The sequence below is a fragment of the Triticum urartu genome, chromosome 3 (assembly GCF_003073215.2).
Source record: "Triticum urartu cultivar G1812 chromosome 3, Tu2.1, whole genome shotgun sequence".
In the NCBI taxonomy this organism is placed as follows: domain Eukaryota; kingdom Viridiplantae; phylum Streptophyta; class Magnoliopsida; order Poales; family Poaceae; genus Triticum; species Triticum urartu.
In genome coordinates, this window is record NC_053024.1 from 733,085,912 (window position 1) to 733,105,626 (window position 19,715).

The window sequence follows — 19,715 nt, forward strand, 5'->3', positions numbered from 1 at the left end:
GAGTGGTCCCCATGGCAACTTTGGTGATGGTGGGCCTTTTTCTTAGTTTAGAGAGGTTTGGGGAGTTATCTTATCCTTTTCAAATTTGAGCAGAACATAGAAGTTTTGAGGAATTAACCCAAAAATGTGGAGTCAAATCTTTTGGCAGTGATGGTGTGAACTCCCAGAAGGAACCTCTTTTTTTATTGAACAAGATCGTTGTGATTTCATTAATAATCGAGCTTAGTCAATTTGCTAGCCACAATACGGCATACATAACGCACATGACATTAGTTCGGGAGAATGTTTTTTCTACCATGTAGTATATGCTATATAGCATGATTCCCATCTATACAGAAGTAGACCATTAATTTATGCAACGCGTTTGTTACTTAAGTCGCATGAAAATGGTGAGTTGATTCCGCAGCGTCCCTGGTGAGGCCAAGCCAAGACTTAGATGAGTTATCATCAGAAAAAGCTTTTGCAAAAGTAGTGCAACATTCCGTAGATTGCTGTCATCCAAGGACATCAGATTTTTTGAATTGAATACAAACCAAAACACCTTTTTAAATTTCTTCAACTGCTCAAAGAGGTCCATGAAAGAATTGAAGTGTCAACGATGGCTAGAAAATTATGAAGAAAAGAGGATACAGAAAATTAGAAATTTATACATCGGATGATTGAAACCCTAGACGTGTAGATAGAATGACAGAAAATTAGGATGGATCATGGATGGATGAATAGTTGAATATGTACTAATAAAGAATAAAAAGAACTACAGAAATAGGGCTTTGGGGGGGATCGGGGATGGATCAGGTCATCAGGAACATGTACATGAATGGATTCATGGATATGTACCGTTTAGTATAGATACTAGTGGCAGGGGCGCGCCTCCTCTGCGGTCCTTTGCGCACCAATCCAGCTGTTTTATTTGTGAACGTGCGTATGGAACCCAGATGGACACCAGTTGTTCAAAAAAGAGCACAATTAACATAGGTGCAGCAGCAAACCGTTTAGTGGTAGGTCTATATTAACATAGAGAGGTCATATTCTTGCAGAGTGGATTAGAAGCACGTCCTAGAAGCACGTCCAACAGGTAAAATGATAACCAGAGATACATAGCTCTCTACTGCCAAAAAGAATCAGAAATACATAGCATCTAAAATTGAATGCTAGCTACTACGTTGATTCTTCCTTTTTGAGGGAGTGAACGGTGTACCTCGGCGCCCATCTTTATATGTTGTTGCTTCCTGCACCCGCTGCAGCTGGCACCACGCCTCGCCTCATGGTCGCTGCCAAGCAGCCGATCAGCTCCATCTTGCCCGTCGTTAGGAAGTTGGCCCACTCCAATGCCCCGGAGTGACCAGCATGATCCGCAAGAACCCTATAAAATCAAGAAGTTCAGGGACATGGGCAAGATCTTTGTATAAAACGACCAAAGAATTCGATATAGAGCGTGAAAAAGGAGGCAAACTCATTCTGCAACTTCTTAAGCTTTAGCTCCCCAGATTTATTATCTTACAGTAAAGTGAAAGATAATCAAAACAAGACTTTATAGATAATCAAAATAAGAACTCATTCTGGCGAATTTAAGGTCCTACTCTTATCATGAGCTGCAGGGACAAGTTCATGCCTACCATATGCACACGAAGGGTTTAAAAAACACGACATAATTACCTAAAATATGCAGGTGGAATTTCCAGTTTGCTCCATTACGTTAGTAGCCCTGCCCAATGAGAATTTGAGACATGCCAGCCACCAAGATCAGGAACAGGCAAATCACAGGGGAGACAAAGTGGGGTTGGGGAAGGAGGAGCTACTGCCCGTGAAGCAAGCTTGAAAATTTCCCCCTGGGGTAACCAAAGGCGAATAACTTCAGCGAGCGATCTCCAAAAGAGAGCCATTGTTAGTACTCCCTCCGTTCCAAATTACTCGTCATAAAAATGGATGTATCTAGAACTAAAATACATCTAGATACATCCATACCTGTGACAAGTAATTTGGAACGAAGGGAGTAGAATATAAGGGTTGTGTACATGTAACTTCGGCATCCTTCCCTAATTCAGCTGCACATCAAGAAAAAATTCAGTCAAACAGAATGTTTAGAACTTCAGCATCATTTTCAGCCTAGAACTAAAAAGCAGCTAAATTTCATCGCTGATATCAATAGTGGTAGAGGCAAACTTATGTAATTCTGTCTACTAATGTAAAAATGAGCACAATTAAAGAAATCTTAGGTGTTCTTTTTCGATTCGTGCTTATTTACCCCTTGTATATGTGAGTTAAAATAAATACACAGCAAGCTAGTTCTACAGGTTTTTGGATAGCAGCGACTTATGTTTGCGCAGAGACTGATTTAAATGGGCTAATCCTGCCACCCAGAGGCTGAATTTGATGAACACATATGAAATAATAAACTCAGATTGCAAAAGGGGCTATATACAGAAGGGAGTATAAAATCAACCATCAGCCTACCAAGGTTCAGATAATGATAGAAAATACTAACATCGATACCCATGTCCCAAAGAAAAGAGAACGAATGCGAGCCATAAACAGAATTAGCAAGTTTGAGATGAAGAGGTGCAAATACTAAGCAGAGAATCTACTAAGGATGATATAGCTAAAGTGAATCCCTAATGTTTGGTGGTGCTAGTATCCATTTGGAAGACCAAACTTTAACTTAGCTTAGCTGGTTGATTGCATGAAGTAGCATCAGTATGTGTGTCTCAGAACTGTTACGCATCAATTATTGGAAGCCGCAACAGCAATATAAGGGCTCAACTGAATCAGCTTCTATCGAACGAACGAACGAACTGACCTCGATTGAAACCTTGAGTTTTCCGGCACCGAGCAGAGCAGAGCAGATCTCAGTCACTCACCAGAAATCAAGACGAAATCGTGCGCACGCACGAGCGCACCTCGAATCGTAAGCCAAAGGATAAGGAAGCCCCCGATCAGATCGAAACCGAATGGACGGGCCCTGCCGTTCGGCAGCGCGCTAGCTCAGGGAGAGAGAGGCCGACGTCCCGACACATATATCAATACAGGAAGAAAAGGTTTGTTCTTGAATTTGAAATGCAACATTCAACTATTTTAGTACAGTATAAGTATAACTGACAAAAATAAACGATTGCATTGGAGAAAATCCTAAGACTTAAATTTTGTATAACTCGTGCAACATTTTGCACTTTGCTACATCGTCCAATGAAGTTGTAATTCCTTGAAGCTGTAGAACTTCTACCAATACTCAGGACACAAATGTTTGGCTCAGACTAATTCCAACAAAACTGATATTGAACAACACAATGTTTCAGGAGAATAACGAACCTTTTGGTGCCTTCTTTGAACACTACAGTCTCGACTGTCCAGTGCTGCCACGTTGTCATGCTTGTTACAGAGCAATTGAACCTCTAGATGTTGGCTCTACAAAGAAATAACAGAAAGGCAAGATTGTAGATAAATAAACTCTATCAGTACAGAAGAAGCACTTGCTGAATACTGAACATGAGTAACACAAAGATACAATAGAAAATAATTACTGTTATCAGTGTATCATGTATGACCTGAGATGCCACTTTCATAATAAATATAGGAGATCCAGGAACTTCTCCTTGCACTTGCTTAAACAAGGCTCTGACCTCATCATCGTTGTGTACCTGTAAAACCATTTGGATGGCATAAAAATCATCTTTGGTTAATATACAATATTTGCAGAAAACTTGAGTTCATTTTGTATGGACAGTGGACATTTCCATGCAACTGTTTGGAAGTAGAGCATTCAATCTCACTATGGTAGAGTTGAATTAAAAATATTAAAAGAATATCAGCCTCCCTTATTCCTTTACAACCCCCACCCCATGATAAATTTTTGCCCAAAAACAAACATGTCATTATTCTGTTCTTAGTCTCAACTACGTACAGATTATTATACAGCATTTCCACTGCCCTGCCCTGAACATTAGTACAAGAGACCCAAGTACAAATAAAGGACCTAAAATGTCCCTACAAATAAAACAAAATTACAAACTTGCACCTAGCACACATATATCCTACTTATCCGTACACAGTCTACAACTTATCCAGTAGACCCGCAAGGGCAAAAGGTACTTTACGTATTGAACTGAAATTAGGAGAAAAATGACTTGAAGGTACAACAGAAATCTGATTTGATCAGATTAATATGCAATAAATGCAAAGCATGCCTGCTCGAGTTGGATCAATGTCAAACTAAAAAAGCTCAAATCAAATGTATGTATCTGAAACATTAGAATTATCTCCAAATCATGCAGAAATTGAACTGTTCCATGTGAAATTCCTAAAAAAAAAAACTCATTACCCTGCAAGTAGTGCTGCACTTGAGTGCATTCTCGAGTCATACAGATTCCTAGTTTCCTACTGCTACAAAGCTATAATAATCATTGGATTAGTGCAAGGAACAGAAGTGTAACGATGTGTAGTGGATTCAAGAAGTGGGAGGGAGGTGCAGGGGTTACCTTCTTGCAGGTCAACGGGGAGGCGAGGTAGTAGATGCAGTCAGTTCTCCGACCACGCCGCAGCTCCTCCTCGTCAACCGGCATGTGCGGCGATGGAATCCATCGCTGCAGTAGAGCGAGCAAGGCCGAGCAGCTGAATCAAAGGAAGCAACATAGGAATGAAGCGGAAGCACTTCTCCTTGACCTGGATTTATTATTTCCACCATCAAGCCGAGCCTGCCGCCTCCCCCACGACAGATCAAACCACCACCAGCACCTGCTCGCTTGCATAGGCGAGGAGATGAAGACGAGGACGAGGGCTGGGGAGACTGGCGGGGACGGGGGCGGGGGCAGGAGTAGGCGGTGGTCCAGCGAGGAGACGGAAGGACAGTGCACGCTGGGAGCAAGGGAAGAGGAGGAGACGTGTCTGAGTCAGGCGATGGAAAAGGAGGCGGCGTGGAGACGAGGATGTGGGTGTGTGAGTCAGACGCGTAGGTTGCCTTCCTAGGGAAGGAAGAAGGAAGCTGCTGGGAAATTTCCTTCTGATCCGAATAGTTTTTTCGTCCTAATTCTTTTTTTGCCAACACAGTAAATAGCTCGCCCTGGTTTTACCTGTGATGAGGTGGACATCGCTATGAGGCGCTATAGTAGCGACTCTTATATTGGGTTTAATTGCCGCCTTGCGGGATGCCAGATGGCCGCGCGGCGCACGCAAAGACGACGACTAGCGGCGGCCAAGGAGCCGAGCGATAGGTCAACAGTCGACGAGAGAACGAAGTCGCGAAGATGAACTGACGAGCAACGAAGGCACACGACGAGATCTTTGATTTGTTTCAGAAGCAAAACAAGCGGCCGTGGCGCCGGGAATATCCTAGCGGGCGCTCATTGCGGCAGATTGTCGAGCGAACGCACAGAGCCGAGCGACCTAGCGATTCAGATGGGCCGGCCCAACTACGCGCTACAGTATCCGGTTTTGGGTACTTTCGGAAGGTTCCTGACCTTTTTTTTCTTTTTCTGTTTTTTTATTCTTTCTATTTCCTTTTTGTTATCCAGAATTTCAAATTCCTTTCTGTTTCCTTTTTTTCTTCTTTTTCGTTTTTTCTGTTTTTTTCTTTCTTTGGTTTATTATTTCATTTTCTTTTTCTTTTCTCTTTTTTTTCAAAATATTCCAATTTTGTTTTCCTTTCCGTAAAATGTTCAGTTTTTTAAAAATTGTTCTCAAAATTCGAAAATTGTACTCGTTACACAAAAAAGTACAAAATTTTGGAAATTAATATAATGTACCAGGCTTCAACTTTTTTGTTCAGGTTTCCAAAAAATGTTTGTGCTTCCAAATATATTCGGGATTTTTCAAATTTGTTCTCTGTTTCAAAATTTGTTCTCAATATTCAAAAAATGTTCGTGCTTCCAAATTTATTCTATGTTTCAAAATTTGTTCTCAAGATTCAAAAAAAATGTTCATGCTTTAAAAAATCCGCGCTTCCAAACTTGTTCTCTGTTTCAAATTTTGTTCTCAAGATTAAAAAAATGTTCGTGCTTTAAAAAATGTTCATGTTCAAATTTTGTTCTCAAATTTCCAGGCTTACAATTTTGTTCTCCATGTCAAAATTTGTTCTTAAGATTAAAAAAAGGTTCGTGCTTTAAAAAATGTTCATGTTCAAATTGTGTTCTCGATTTCAAAATTTTGTTCCCTAAATTCAAAAACCGTTCTGGATTTAAAAAGTGTTCAGTTTATCAAAAATTTCTTCATGCCTTTTAGTTTCTCTTCTAGAATTTGGAAAGTGTTCTCTTTTTAAGAAACACCTTTTCAAAATAATTTTCGCATTAGGAATTTGAGAAAATGTTCGGGTCTCCATTACATTTAGCTCCGCACGCCATAGAAAACCAAGAAAGCTTGTCTATCGCGATGGTTATGCTCGTGCGTACAAAGATGGAGGTCCTTGGTTCGATCCCTCTCTCTAGGATAAGTTTTATGGGATTTTTTTACTGCGTTGCGCCAATGGGCCGGCCCAGCTGGAGACGCGCCTGTGCGTCCGCTCGACAATTCGCCGCTGCGAGCGGCGCATAGGAGCTCTCGTGGCGCCGTGCCTTGCGTCTGGCTGGGGTGACGCTTCGCCATCGCTAGCTAGCTATCTGCAGGGCCGGCCCATCTCGTTTCTTTTCTCATGTATAATTTTTTTCATACCTATTTCTTGCTGGGCTATACTAATATGTATCCTATATCATGGGCCCCCTCCCGGCCTGGGCCCTGGGCCGTCGCCCCTCCCGCCATACCCCAGGGCCGGCCCTGCTGACGCCTCACCGAATGTCGGCATTGTCGCCACCATCGGGAGCTCCTATATGGCGCTTAAGCGCCCATTCAGTCAACTGGCGCCTGCAGCAGCGTCTTACTGGGCCAGCCCACGAGCGCGCAACGCCAGCGAACAAAAATTCCAAGAAAAAGTTGCACCGCACAGGATTCTTACTCACACCTATGCAGTCTAAACCAGCTCGGCTAACCACTAGAGATGCTAAGTACTTGTGGTGATTACTACCTCGGTAGTAATTAAGGACAATATGGGTTGCGCGGTTCCAAAAAAAATGAGAGTTCACAGATTAAGAGAAGTTTGCGAATTTTTTTCGAAAAAGAAAAGGTTCACGTATTCATAGAAGTTCACAAAATAACGAAAAAGTTCACGGATTTGAAAAAGTTCAAGAAAATTGAATAAAGTTCAGTAATTTGAGAAAAAAGTTCATGAATTTGAAAACAATTTCATCAATGTTTTAAAAGAGTTCATCATATTGAAAAAAAGTTCATAGTTTTTAAAAAAAGTTCATAGTTTTTGAAAAAAGTTCATCGGATTTTCCAATTCACGACCAACGTCTCTGATGGGTGCTCTAGCTTGGATGGGCTATCTGTGACCGCCTTGGAGAGGCTATTATGTGTGAGTGGTGTTTTCAATCGTGTACTCCTAAAGTTCTAGCCCTTTCTAGAAAGGTAGTCTTGGCCAATGATTTGGCTACTTAATTGATGAAGAAAAATCGGTTTTGCTAATTCTCGGCTAGCTAGCTGAAGCTGAGAAATAGTTATACCCCAATCACGCAGCTGACCGCCGGATCCCGAGAAAGTGATTTGTGTCGTTAAAGGCTCAATAGCGTGTGGGGGGTTGTGGGATGATGCGGCCCATTTCCTTTTTCCGTTGGCCTTATCATTTTTTTTGTTTGATACTGCCTCAGCTATTTATCTCATCAAAAAGTAAGGCTGCCCGTAATGGGAGTATCATAGGTAGAATCATGTATGCCAACTAAGCGTTTTTTATGAGGTGGCATAGAATTAAATGAAGAAAGGGATGCTTGAGTATCATATCAAGATACCGTATTATATTAAATGATATGCTACTTTGTGTCATGCATAGTAATAAATGTAGCCTTTTATGATACCAACATATGATACTATGCATTACAGATGTAGTATCATACACTAGTATATGATACACCCCATTGCAACCAGCCTAATAGAACCATCGTTTGTGAAAATTTCTGGCCAACCGAGCCTTAGAGGCTACACTCTATAGCCACTCATCTCTCCTCACATGCATACTGTTTTCTTTGCTCTCTCTCTCTCTCTCTCTCTCTCTCTCTCTCTCTCTCTCTTCCCTTGCATGCATCAGCCTACCTTTCTCCTTTCTTGCTTTCTCTCAGCCTTTACACCCCAAGAGGCCGGCTCTTCTGTAGGTTACATAAGCTCCTGTGAGGCTGTAGCTTTTAGTCTGAACTAAGCTCCGAGCCTATGTGGACCCGCGGGGCACTAGGTTGAGGCTACCCATTGGCCATGCCCTCAGCCATCCCTGTTTCTCATATGTGCGTGTGATTTTTCTTCAAGAAATGTTGTCATGTCATGTGTTTTTTCTATTGCAAGGCTGCTCAATTGTCCTATGTGGATGCTGATTTTCTGTTCACTTTACTGCAAATTAATTGCAAGGTTGTTCCAGATTGGTCGATAGTTAGTCGAGAGGCAGTTGCAAGGTTGTTCCAAGGTTGAATGGGTTGAACAAATTTACAGGCGCCTCGTAGTCGACAGAAACATCGTGACTCACCGACTGACACCTTCTCTTGACATCGCAAGGGTAATAATAAAGATTCTCTAGCAGCAACACTACCAAGAAGGGCCGATGTTGAAGCACCGCCTTCATCGGATCTAAACAACAAAGGTCATATCCTGGGTTTTCACACCAAAGATAAAAATTCAAGAATATCCAAGCAATGCCTTCAACAAGTAATGATGAAAAACTCCCTAATGTCAGGTATCACAAACTAGGGTTAGGCGTAGGGTTTTCATCTCGGAGCTCGAGACCATGTACTCAAGAAGCACCACCAAGTTGAAGTTACCATGGTCTATTGCCACCACTTTCGGTGATCCCGGTAGTACATGTGTTGCACGATCTTCACATGGGATGGGACGCAAGTGAAGACAATGTCCGCACAAGCAGATGGCCTAGCCACAACATGTGTGAGTCGCCACCAAAGGCTCGGAACGACGAAGGTTGTCGTCGCACATGCAACGAATATTGATGAGAGAGGAAGGTCGCACCGCTAAAATCTCTGTTTTGGACACTCTGGCAGAGTGGCAGTACCACACAGTCCACATGCTCTGATGCCCTCGTTTGTAACGGCAGAATTGGTTAGCAAAACAAAATCGTCGTTGACGTCAGATCTAAAGGTCCAAGACCCTACGGCCCATTGTGACAACCGCATAGCAGTGTGGAACCACGACGCCATCCGTGCGCCTGAGCGCAGGACCGCCATATTGGCACATAGAAGGTCGCCGATGTCGTCCATATAACTACATATGGGATGGCGGCAACCGACGCCTCGTCACCATGGGCCGCTAACCCAGCGAGAAACACCAGCGCCAAAGTTGCACAACGATACCCTCTGCCCTTAAGTCATCATCTGGAGGTCACGTCTCGCCTCGCCCGCTAAAGACTATCAGAGCAGAGATCTTTCTGCCATCGCCTTCATCGACCAGTGTCGAGACTTAACCCCCTACCACCTCTAGCAGCACCGAGGGAAAGAAAACGGGCCGTGGGAAGGGGGGCGGGGGCGATTGTGGGGAGGCATGTATGAGTACCTGGCTATGTACGTGATGGGACATCTTTTCGGAAGAAGAAAAACTTGATGGACAGATGCATGCATGCATGCATATAGGGCGCCATAACTCTAAACTGAAACGGATAACAACACAAGTCGGATAATGACCAAACTCCTCTCTACGTATAGGTTGCGGAACGCAACAGGCTCCGGTCCCTATTTCTCTCGTGTTACTTAACACGTACGTACGCAACAACTTGATTAATTTGCGTCTTGCCGTATCGCAAGATCTCAGCGACCCGTTTCGATGACGAAGATTTTCAGGTACAGATCGATTGATCGATCGAAACAATCTTCCGCCCTTTTCTTCCCCCGGAGAAGACCCCAATCGAGTCATCCATGAAGCTTAGCTTCAAAGCTTCACCATGGATCCAATCCAAGCTTTTTCTTCTTCTTTGCAGGTGCAGCTACTATCGGTCGAAGCAACCCGAGGAGGACGAAGAATCGGCGGCGGGCGAGTACGAGGACGTGGATCTCGAGGACGGCCAAGGCCAGCATGGAGGCAGCGGCGAGAAGCCGGAATCCGGCGGCAGCGTGGACTCTGATGGGCCGCTCACAATCGACGTCGTCGGTACCATTCTCATCGGCATCTCCTTCATAATGGTAGGCTGCTTCTTCCTGGGTGGCTCCTACCTCCAGGCCGGCCTGACGGGGGCGGACGTCGCCCTCCTGGTCATCACCGGTGCCTTGTTGCTCGCCGTCGGGGCCGCCGGTTTGGCCGGTCTCGCCTTGCGAGGCTACACTGTCTCCTCGTGGTTTAGGGTTTCTGATTGAGATATATTTTCATCCTGTGCTTACTTTATTTATTGTCTCCAATGGATCCAGAGTGGATCGATCTGTTATTATATATCATCTTTGTAGTTAATTGTGTTAGCTACCGGCTGTTTTATTCAAATTTACTAATAGTTGTGGATTTGAACTATTCTGAGTGATTGAAGTGATGAAATATGCGATGAAATGATCCGCCCGCGCCCCCCGGCGACCGTTCAGGCTTCCCCGGCCTATCCCCGCGCGCCCGCGCTTCCGCCCCATCCCCTCCTAGTCCCGCCGGCGCTCGCGCGCCTCCGTCGTCCGAGGAACAGCGCCCGAGCGCTCGCTGCCGCGCCGCGCCCGCAAGGTGTTTGACAAAACGCCTACAAGGTATGTATTGCTCAAACTTCATGAATTTGATGCATGTTTTGAATTGTAGTTTTTATAGTATAGTATTGAACATTGTAGATGAGTTCGTCGTATGATTCTTCCGAAGAAGAATTTGATATGGAAGAGGAGGAGGATCTTGCAATGATCCTAGCTATGCATATAAAAAAAACCGAAGCACGGTGGTTCGGTTATGGGTCGACAGAAAATTTGGAGGGATAGGATCGATGCCCACAACAGATTGATTAGGCATTATTTTGCGGAGAATCCCATATACCCCGAGTCGTATTTTCGTCGCCGGTTTAGGATGAGCACCGAGTTGTTCAGGTGCATTGCAGAGAAACTAGCGAGCCATGACCGTTTTTTCAGCAAAGGAGGAATGCCGCCGGAGAGCTCGGACATAGCACCTTTCAGAAGGTGACAGCCGCTTTGCGTATGTTGGCATACGGTATACCGGCTGATCTTGTTGATAATCACTTGGCTATGGGTGAGAGCCAAGCCATCATGTATGTCAAGCGCTTTGCAGTGGGAATTGTGCAAGTGTTTGGCGAGGAGTATTTGAGATCTCCCAATGTTGAAGACGTCGCAAGGCTATTGGCGATGAACAAAGCTCGCAGTTTTCCTGGCATGCTTGGCTCAATAGATTGCATGCATTGGAGTTGGAAGAATTGTCCAAAGGCATGGCATGGGCAATTCCACGGCCAAAAAAAGGGTTCCACTATAATCCTTGAAGCGGTGGCCGATCAGGAGACTTGGATTTGGCATGCATTCTTTGGAATGTCTGGATCTTTGAATGACATCAATGTTGTCAACCGGTCACCACTGATGAATAAGATTGCAAACGGTGAGTTGCCACCGGTGCAGTTTGTAGCAAATGGTCGTACGTACAACTATGGCTATTATCTAGCGGATGGCATCTATCCAAAGTGGCAAACCTTCGTGAAGCCGTTCAAAAAGCTGGAAGGTAAGAAAAATCTTGACTTCCACAATGCTCATGTGGCGGCTAGAAAAGATGTGGAGAGAGCATTTGGGATTTTGCAAGCCCAATTTGCTATTGTGAGAGGACCGGCTAGATTTTGGGATTAAAAAATGCTTTGGTACATCATGCACGCTTGTGTGATCATGCACAACATGATCATCGGGAATGAGCGTGGCCAAGATTTAGACTACTTACAGTATGAGCTCTTGTGATATCCCGTGCGAGTGCGATGGAGGGATGAAAGGGTAGCCCGTTTTATTGCCTCCTATCATGCCATTCGGCGTCCCGCAACGCACAACGAACTTCAGAATGATTTGATTGAAGAGTGGTGGGCATGGCATGGACGACAAAGAGCATGATGATATCTGCATTCGACATTGTATTGTATTGTTCATGAACTATTTGCTGTGTTTATTGCATTTGTTGTACTGAACGATAAACTATTTGTTTGAGTTGTAATGATAACGAAATTGAACTATTTGTTGTTGATTTATTTTGTTTGTTTGATCATTTTTGCTCATGTATATGTGGTTTGTGCGGCGTGTGCGCTGTATTTTTGTGCTCTGCTGGAGCAGCGCGCGCGCTGCATTATAGTGCGGCTGCTGGAGCCAGCGCAGGCGGGCACGCTAAACCAGCCGAAGCGCGTGCGGCAAACAGGTTTTTTGCGCACGGCGCTTAGCACGGCTGTTGGAGATGCTCTCAGGAGTTGTGATAATAACGCGCTTCCACTCAACCTTGACGGTGTGTCCATTGTTTGTGTTTGTAGCCAGCTCAGCAAGGGGTGCCCACTCAGCAATTATATTCTTCTTTATTAATTAGTGATATGAGGACCGGATGGACATATCCAGGGGTCCATATTCTTCTTTATTAATCTCTACTCTTAATGGAGCAGTTGGTAGTCTCCGCCGGTCAATTTTCGTCCCACCTCCCTTGGTTTTTTTTGGTACTTCGTCCCACTTCCCACTTTCCACCGATCCCCCGCATTTTACCTCCCAACCGATAAAAAAAACATCAATATACAACTACGGCCATCCTGAACCGCGCCGGTTCACAGATAGAAAAAACCCCTACAACGATCAATCATGGTTAACCTACGAAATGACGGGCTGATCGATCTGATCGTCTTGACCTTGATCCCATTGCGAGCCGCGGTCATTCGTCCCCGCCCCTCAAACCCTTGGCCGTCGTCACAAACCCTGAAACCCTTGTCCGCCGCCACAAGCGCTCATACCGTAGGTCTCTTTCACAGCGTGCAGTCTTATCCCGGCGACGACGCCGTCCGAGTGCAAAGACAGGCTCACGTCCCCGATCCGTCGCTCTTCAGCGGACCTGCGTGCGATCCAGTCGCCGGCGGAGTGGCGATTGCAAAATCAGGTGTGGCGTTTACATATTCCTACCTTTACAATTACTACTCTTACAAATCTGCATCTCTGATCGGTTCCGTGGTCGTACTGGCATTGTGATCTCGATTCAACATCCTCAACTACGCCATACCTCTTGCTCTCATTTTATCAGCCCTAAATTGAATCATCTCATTGCAAGGAACTCAGTTTTCGTGCACATAACCGACAGGAGTTTGGGCCTGGTGCCGGCCCCAGGGTGGGGTGTCATCAGCAGCAGCATCTGGAGGTTAGTTGACACAAACATAAGGTAGTTAAGAGGCTTGACTCTAATTGGTGACATGCAAAAGTTAAGGTTTCTATGCCAACAGGAAATAGTCAGATGGTTGAAAATGATTGAGTGCAGGTACAGGCTGGATGAATAAAATCGTTCAGAGTGGGAAATAATGTCATCCTCCCATATGAACCACCGTTTTGAATGGGAAATGTTTGTCACTATTTGACAGGCATACCTGTTTATCACTATTTGACAGCCCCAAATGCTTGCAGGTGGTGAATCATCAAGTGGCAACAGGCATCAGGGACGGTGTCATCGAGTTTGCATCTCACAACTTCAGAGGATCTCCATTTTCCATCCTCTTAACAGCATCACATGCAAAAAGTGACACAAACATAAGGTGGTTATAACACTTTAATCTAATAGGTTCCATGCAATAGTAAACAATCTAGGTTTCTATGCCATCTGAAAAAAGTCAAGGGTCTTATGCCAATGTGAGCATCAGGTGGTTGAAATTGATTTAGTCCAAATACGACTCCGTAACCAACAATCCATGTTACATTGATGGGAGACCATAATTGTTTTTGCATAGCTAACATTAATTTCCCATCAGAATTCACTTGCCTTTTCGAACTACTAGCAAAACCACCGTTTTTTATATATCTGGTCCAGTATGTGCACACAACCTGTTTTGGTGCCAATTAAATATACTCATGCCAGCTTACAGTATATTCTCATTGCCAATACAGCAGTTAACTGATGTATAGCAATTAATTTCATAGGTACACATGGGTAATTCAAGAAGCAGGGCGGTTGATCAGCTACCAGAAGAGGACGTTTCTACAGGTATGCAACATTTCTATGAGAAAGTACTACACATGTGTTAACGAACATTCGCAAGCTTTCATAGCGTGATAACTGTTGAAGTTAATTCTACGGGCATGCTTTAACCTATCATAATCTGCTACGCATGAGTTCTGTGCACTTTTCGTATTCACATAATTAATGCATAATGCTTTTCAGTCCTTACAAGATCTACAATAGTTGAAGATAACAATGCAAGCATCTTACCCATAGCTCAAAGTGGTGTGGACAATTCAGCTACTGTTACAGGTATATAGCTTGTGTGACTATTGTTGGGAATGTTGCCATGTAGATACGACGTTTATAACATTGTCCTTATATTCATGTTGGTTGTCATCCTACAGATGGAGAGCATAAAGAGGATTCATTCACAGCTCCGAGTACCAATGATTTGGATTGTAGTTTAGATGAATATGGTACTCTCTCAGCCTCATTACAAATGTCAAGATTGTTATAACCATATTTTTGTAGTGTATATTTCATTGATTTTTTGTTATTTACTGGGTATCACTATACAGGTGGAACAAGTTCACCATGGATTAAAGACCTTCATGATGGTTCGTTGTTGGGTTCCAACCATCTAATTCTTGATTGTCACCCTACTATTGGTCATTTCCATTAACAACATGTGCCTATGCTGATATATTGGTGTTCTACAGAGGGTGAACCTGCAGACGAATATATCAACGGTGGGACAAATCTATCAGGTACTCCCACGGATGCTTGTCTAACATCGAATATGACCTTATGTACAGATGTTGTGAAAAAGCATTACGATCTTTCTGTTTGATATTTTTGACATGCTGCAAACGAAATCAGATGCGGGAATCAAAGTCATATATCAAAGGAACCTGACAACACACAAATGCTTTCAGCTAAGGATATAAAAAAATCAAAGATGTCGTGTTACAAATAGAGGATCAACAGCGCTGCTTGTCGAAATCTGGTAATTTGTTTAACTGCAGGTTGATGAATAATTGTTAAGGCATTTAAGTTGTGGAACTGTTTTCAGGTATTTTGCTATATGCAATGGCTGTTTTTATTCACTAACTACCGTATGTTTAATATGCGTTGTAGACCCTAAGGAACTTAACAAAGCCTTGAGGTGGGAAACTTATCGCATTATTAAAAAACAGGGTTTGAAAATACAACAAGTCGATGGCCACATCGTTCAACGTCGTGCCCTAGGTGATATCACGAATGTTCGTCAACCTAAGATTGTGAGATCAGGTACATCAGGTAGTCATTGTTTATCTTTTTGTATGCGTGGCTTCCCCTTGGTATACCATAATATAATACTGACCCATCGTTCTGAATCAGATGACTTAATGTCACAAAAGATAATGCTGCACTAACGGAAGAAGAACGCAAAAGAGCCCATAGAAACGCCCTGAGGAGAGCTTCTTATCGTAGGAAAAAAGAACTTGCTCTTGAAGAAGATAAACTCCGCGCCATTAATTTGTCTGGTAAGAATCAAGTGTTCTAACCATTACCATTATTATCTTCAAGTCATTTCTTACCAATTAATTTTTGTGTAACATTTATTAACCATGTTCAACCAGACAACGCAACTAGCTCTGCCTATACAACATTATTATCGCATCCTGATTCAGCATATACTGCTACATCGACAGAGACATATGGTCTGGTTAACGACAATGATCAAAATGGTAATTGACTTGTTAATAATGGATTCATCAATGTTGGAATATTAATTTTTACTTTCTACATTTAAAGTATGGTTTCAATGACACCAGACATTGACGAGAATATACTTGAAGAAACATGTCTGGTAACCGAGGAAGATCGCAAGAGAGATCATATAAATGCACTTAGGAGGGCAGCTTATCGGAGGAGAAAGGATAAGTTAGAATCAAGTGAAAATCTACGGATGCTATCTAATTCAGGTAAATATTTATGTTATTAATTCAGGGCGTTTAAGAACATAACTTAATGTAGTCGATGCAAAAACCCTAGCGTCATATGCTTGATCTTAATGCAAATTAATCATTGTTGGGTCCGAGAAGAATGTTCTGTTATTCATTTCTCACTAAAACAATATTTTCCAATTACAATATTACCGCCTCACTAATGATGCTTGCACACATTATTTTAAAAAAGCCACGGCTGATATCCCTAAATATACAAACACATTCCACGATGATGCAACATTACCCCCTCCATCATTAGACGCCTCCGGTGTTACCCATGACAACGAGGGATCTAAGAGGATACAGAGAAACTCTCGTAGCCGAGCATGTTATCACAAGAAAAATGAGGAACTGACGGTTGATGATAGAGATGATTTGAATGAAAAGATACGAGGGAAGCGCGTGCAGCGCCGCAAAAGCAGGTCGGATATTGAGAAGGGGCAGTCAAGTGCTCGAAGGAAGGCCTGTTATTCTAAAAGGAAAAATACCCCGTGCAAAGAATCTCTCGCACTCCCTCGTCCAGACATTACTAACTCAACAGCTGATAGTCTCGCGATCCCCCTCTCTCGGGCTGCCGACGATGATTCATCGGATGGCGACCCTCCCCCGGGCATGCCGAATTACGGTGTTTGCACCCCTGGTATGTAATCGATTTTCTTCTGTTCTGATGCAACTTCTCAGCAACCTTATACTGACCTGATCAGGTCTTTGTCCCTGACTGTTCAACTATAATGCAGACGACATCAATGTGTTCCCAGAGCCCATCATGGGCGATGAGCCGACACCAGCCGAAATGATGGATGAGGAGTACTACTTGTATCGTGACCAAGGTATGGTCAAGTCTGTTTTAGGAAGGCTAGGATCTTCATTGTAGTTGTAGTACTATGTCAATATTATTTTCATGATCATGTTTCAACGAATGCCTATAGGATCCGATAATGACGCATTCGAGGATGACGAGGAAGCTAGCATGACGTCTTTTATATCTGGCGAGGTTGATCCATTAGACTGTGTGTACACAAACATACCAGACCACACCCACATCCTGAAGCTCGACACAAACTGCAAACACTGCAAGGCCAGAAAGTTTGTTTCTGAGACTGACGGATTCTGCTGTCGCAATGGACAGATCGAGCTTAAACAACCGGAACCAATCCCAGAGCTTATGAGGCTATGGTCCAGCATGGGTGCAGATTCCAGACATTTTCGTGAGAACATACGGTTCTTCAATGGGCATTTCGCCTTCACAACCCTTGGCGTCAGCCTTGATGAGAACTACACGAACATGAAGTCTGGGGTATACACATTCCGCGTACACGGAACCATCTATCACAATGTGCATTCGTTCGGGCCTAGCTCACGTCCAGAACATCTGCAGTTGTACTTCTATGATGACGACCTAACCATAACCCATCATAAGGCGGCCACAAATCAATTAGATCAAGAGGTCGTGAAGAAGTTAGTAGACATACTTAAAGAGAACCCTTACTCCCAGCAATTTAGGAGTTTGGGTGCACACAAGGGGAACCTTGATGATTATAGGATAGACCTAAACACCGATAAGAGGCTTGATCAAAGAAAATATAATAGACCTTTGTCATATGAGGTTGCTGCAATTTGGGTTGAGGGCAGCGACCTGGCAAAAAGGTTTGACCGTAGGATAACACTTTATGGTAACAACAACGAAAGGCATAGCATACGCGTGTCATCCGGAGCATATGACCCGTTGTCTTATCCCCTATTCTATCCAAGGGGCGAACTAGGTTGGCATCCGAAACTACCTAAACGTAATGTTCCTTGGGAGGCTGTACTACATCCTCAACTTGTCCAAGATGATGATGAGGATGCAGGTATGACATCTGTGTACCTTTTTGTTTCAATACATGAATTATTTCTAAAGGTAAGCATTGTTTTGATCATATACTATCGTGTGCAGAGGGAAATAGCAGGTTGTGCGTCTCCGTCAGAGACTACTACTGTTATATGCTGCAGACACGGCCTGCAATCTTCAATCCCATACTCTGTGGAGCACGACTGCTGCAACAATGGGCTGTTGACATGTACGTTAAGATTGAGAGCTGTCGGTTGAGGTGGTACAGGAAGAACCAGACGCAGATTCGTGCCGACTTGTATAAAGGAGTGGTTGATGCCATCACTTCAGGGGAGACGCGGGCAAGCGTTGTTGGGGTTAGAATAGTGCTCCCTGGTACATACCCTGGTGGCGACCGCGACATGAAGAAGAGACATATGGATGCCATGGCAATTGTCCATACATACGGGAAGCCAGACATCTTCCTCACCATGACTTGCAATCCTAAATGGGACGAGATAACAAACGAGTTGCTGCCTGGTCAGAAGGTGCAAGACCGACCTGATATTGTGGCTCGTGTGTTCTATGGCAAACTAGAGCACATGAAGTACATGTTGTTCAAGAAGCATATCCTGGGTGTTGTAGTTGCTTACGTATACGTAGTCGAGTTCCAAAAAAGGGGCCTCCCCCACGCACATTTTTTGTTGATCATGGACTCAACATATAAGCTTATCGTCCCGGAACAGTATGACCGACTCATTTCCGCGGAGCTCCCAGACAAGCATAAGTATCCGGAATTGTATGCAATGGTGGTAAAGCATATGATGCACGAACCATGTGGTGCTCTCAACCCGAAGAATGTTTGCATGCAAGAAAACGGTTGCAAGTGCAGATATCCACGGGCGTTCAATGAGAACACAGCACAGGGGAAGGACTCATACCCAGTGTATCGACGGAGAGACGATGGAAGACGTGCTAAGGTCAGAGGGAAGATGCTGGACAACAGATGGGTTGTGCCTTATAACCCATACCTACTGCGGATGTTCAATTGCCACATCAACGTTGAGGTCTGCTCTAGCATTAAGGCTGTGAAATATCTTTACAAGTACATTTACAAGGGCCATGATAAGGCTTCTTTCAGCATCGATCAGCCCGACGCTGATGGTAACATTGATGAGATCAAGAGGTACGTTGACGCTAGGTGGGTCACACCTCCGGAGGCTATGTGGAGGATATTTGGCTTCCCACTTTGCGCCAATTACCCGCCTGTCTTGTAGTTGCCCCTTCATCTCCCTAATATGCACAGGGTTGAGTTCAATGCGCAGGTTGACTTGAAGAATGCTGTAGCTTCCGAAAATGCTTCAAAATCCATGTTAACGGAGTATTTCAAGGCTAACCTGGAACACCCTCGGGCTAGGCATATATTGTACAAGCATTTTCCCGGAAGCGTTACGTGGCAGAAGAAAAATAAGTATTGGAAGCCGCGGGTCAAGCGTTTTCAAATTGGGCGCATAGTGTCTGCCAATCCTGCCGAGGGGGAGCGATACTACCTGCGGGTGTTGCTTAACCATGTTACGGGCAAAACATCCTTCGACGACTTTCTCACCGTGGATGGCGTGCTATGTGGGAGCTTTAGAGAGGCTGCTGAAAGGTTGGGACTCATCGAGGCAGACAACACGCTCCATGACTGTCTTAATGAGGCTGAGCAGTGGGCGATGCCATGTTCACTTAGGAGGCTCTTCGCAACCATCTTGGTTCACTGCGAGCCAGGCGATGTGCGTGGATTATGGGATCGG

The 19,715-nt window shown here is 44.0% G+C and overlaps 1 protein-coding gene across 11 annotated transcripts; it reads right to left on the reverse strand.

Moving 5' to 3' along the window:
- Positions 1-521: 521 nt before the first annotated feature.
- On the reverse strand, positions 522-4,926 carry LOC125546286 (acetyl-CoA carboxylase 1-like). 11 transcript variants are annotated; one of them, XR_007300526.1, is made up of 7 exons: positions 4,473-4,926; positions 3,543-3,635; positions 2,798-3,402; positions 1,966-2,045; positions 1,657-1,829; positions 1,199-1,363; positions 522-901 (listed from the first exon to the last, which is right to left on the reverse strand). XR_007300526.1 is itself a non-coding variant. In XM_048710503.1 (5 exons), the coding sequence occupies exons 1-4, from the start codon at positions 4,554-4,556 to the stop codon at positions 1,692-1,694; spliced, it is 411 nt and encodes a 136-aa protein (XP_048566460.1). In that variant the 5' UTR covers positions 4,557-4,926; the 3' UTR covers positions 977-1,363; positions 1,657-1,691. The 11 variants fall into 11 exon arrangements, 1 of the variants encoding a protein (XP_048566460.1); XR_007300531.1 differs by lacking the exon at positions 522-901 and having other exon boundaries at positions 977-1,363; positions 2,798-2,959; positions 3,307-3,402; XR_007300530.1 differs by lacking the exon at positions 522-901 and having other exon boundaries at positions 977-1,363; positions 2,798-2,977; positions 3,307-3,402.
- Positions 4,927-19,715: the final 14,789 nt, after the last annotated feature.

Coding starts and splice junctions, on each gene's coding strand:
- LOC125546286 (XM_048710503.1), bottom strand. CDS start 4,556: ATGCCGGTTGACGAGGAGGAGCTGCGGCGTGGTCGGAGAACTGACTGC. Junction 3,403..3,542: donor TTATGAAAGTGGCATCTCAG/GTCATACATGAT, acceptor ATTTCTTTGTAG/AGCCAACATCTAGAGGTTCA. Junction 1,830..3,306: donor TTCAAAGAAGGCACCAAAAG/GTTCGTTATTCT, acceptor TGGTTACCCCAG/GGGGAAATTTTCAAGCTTGC.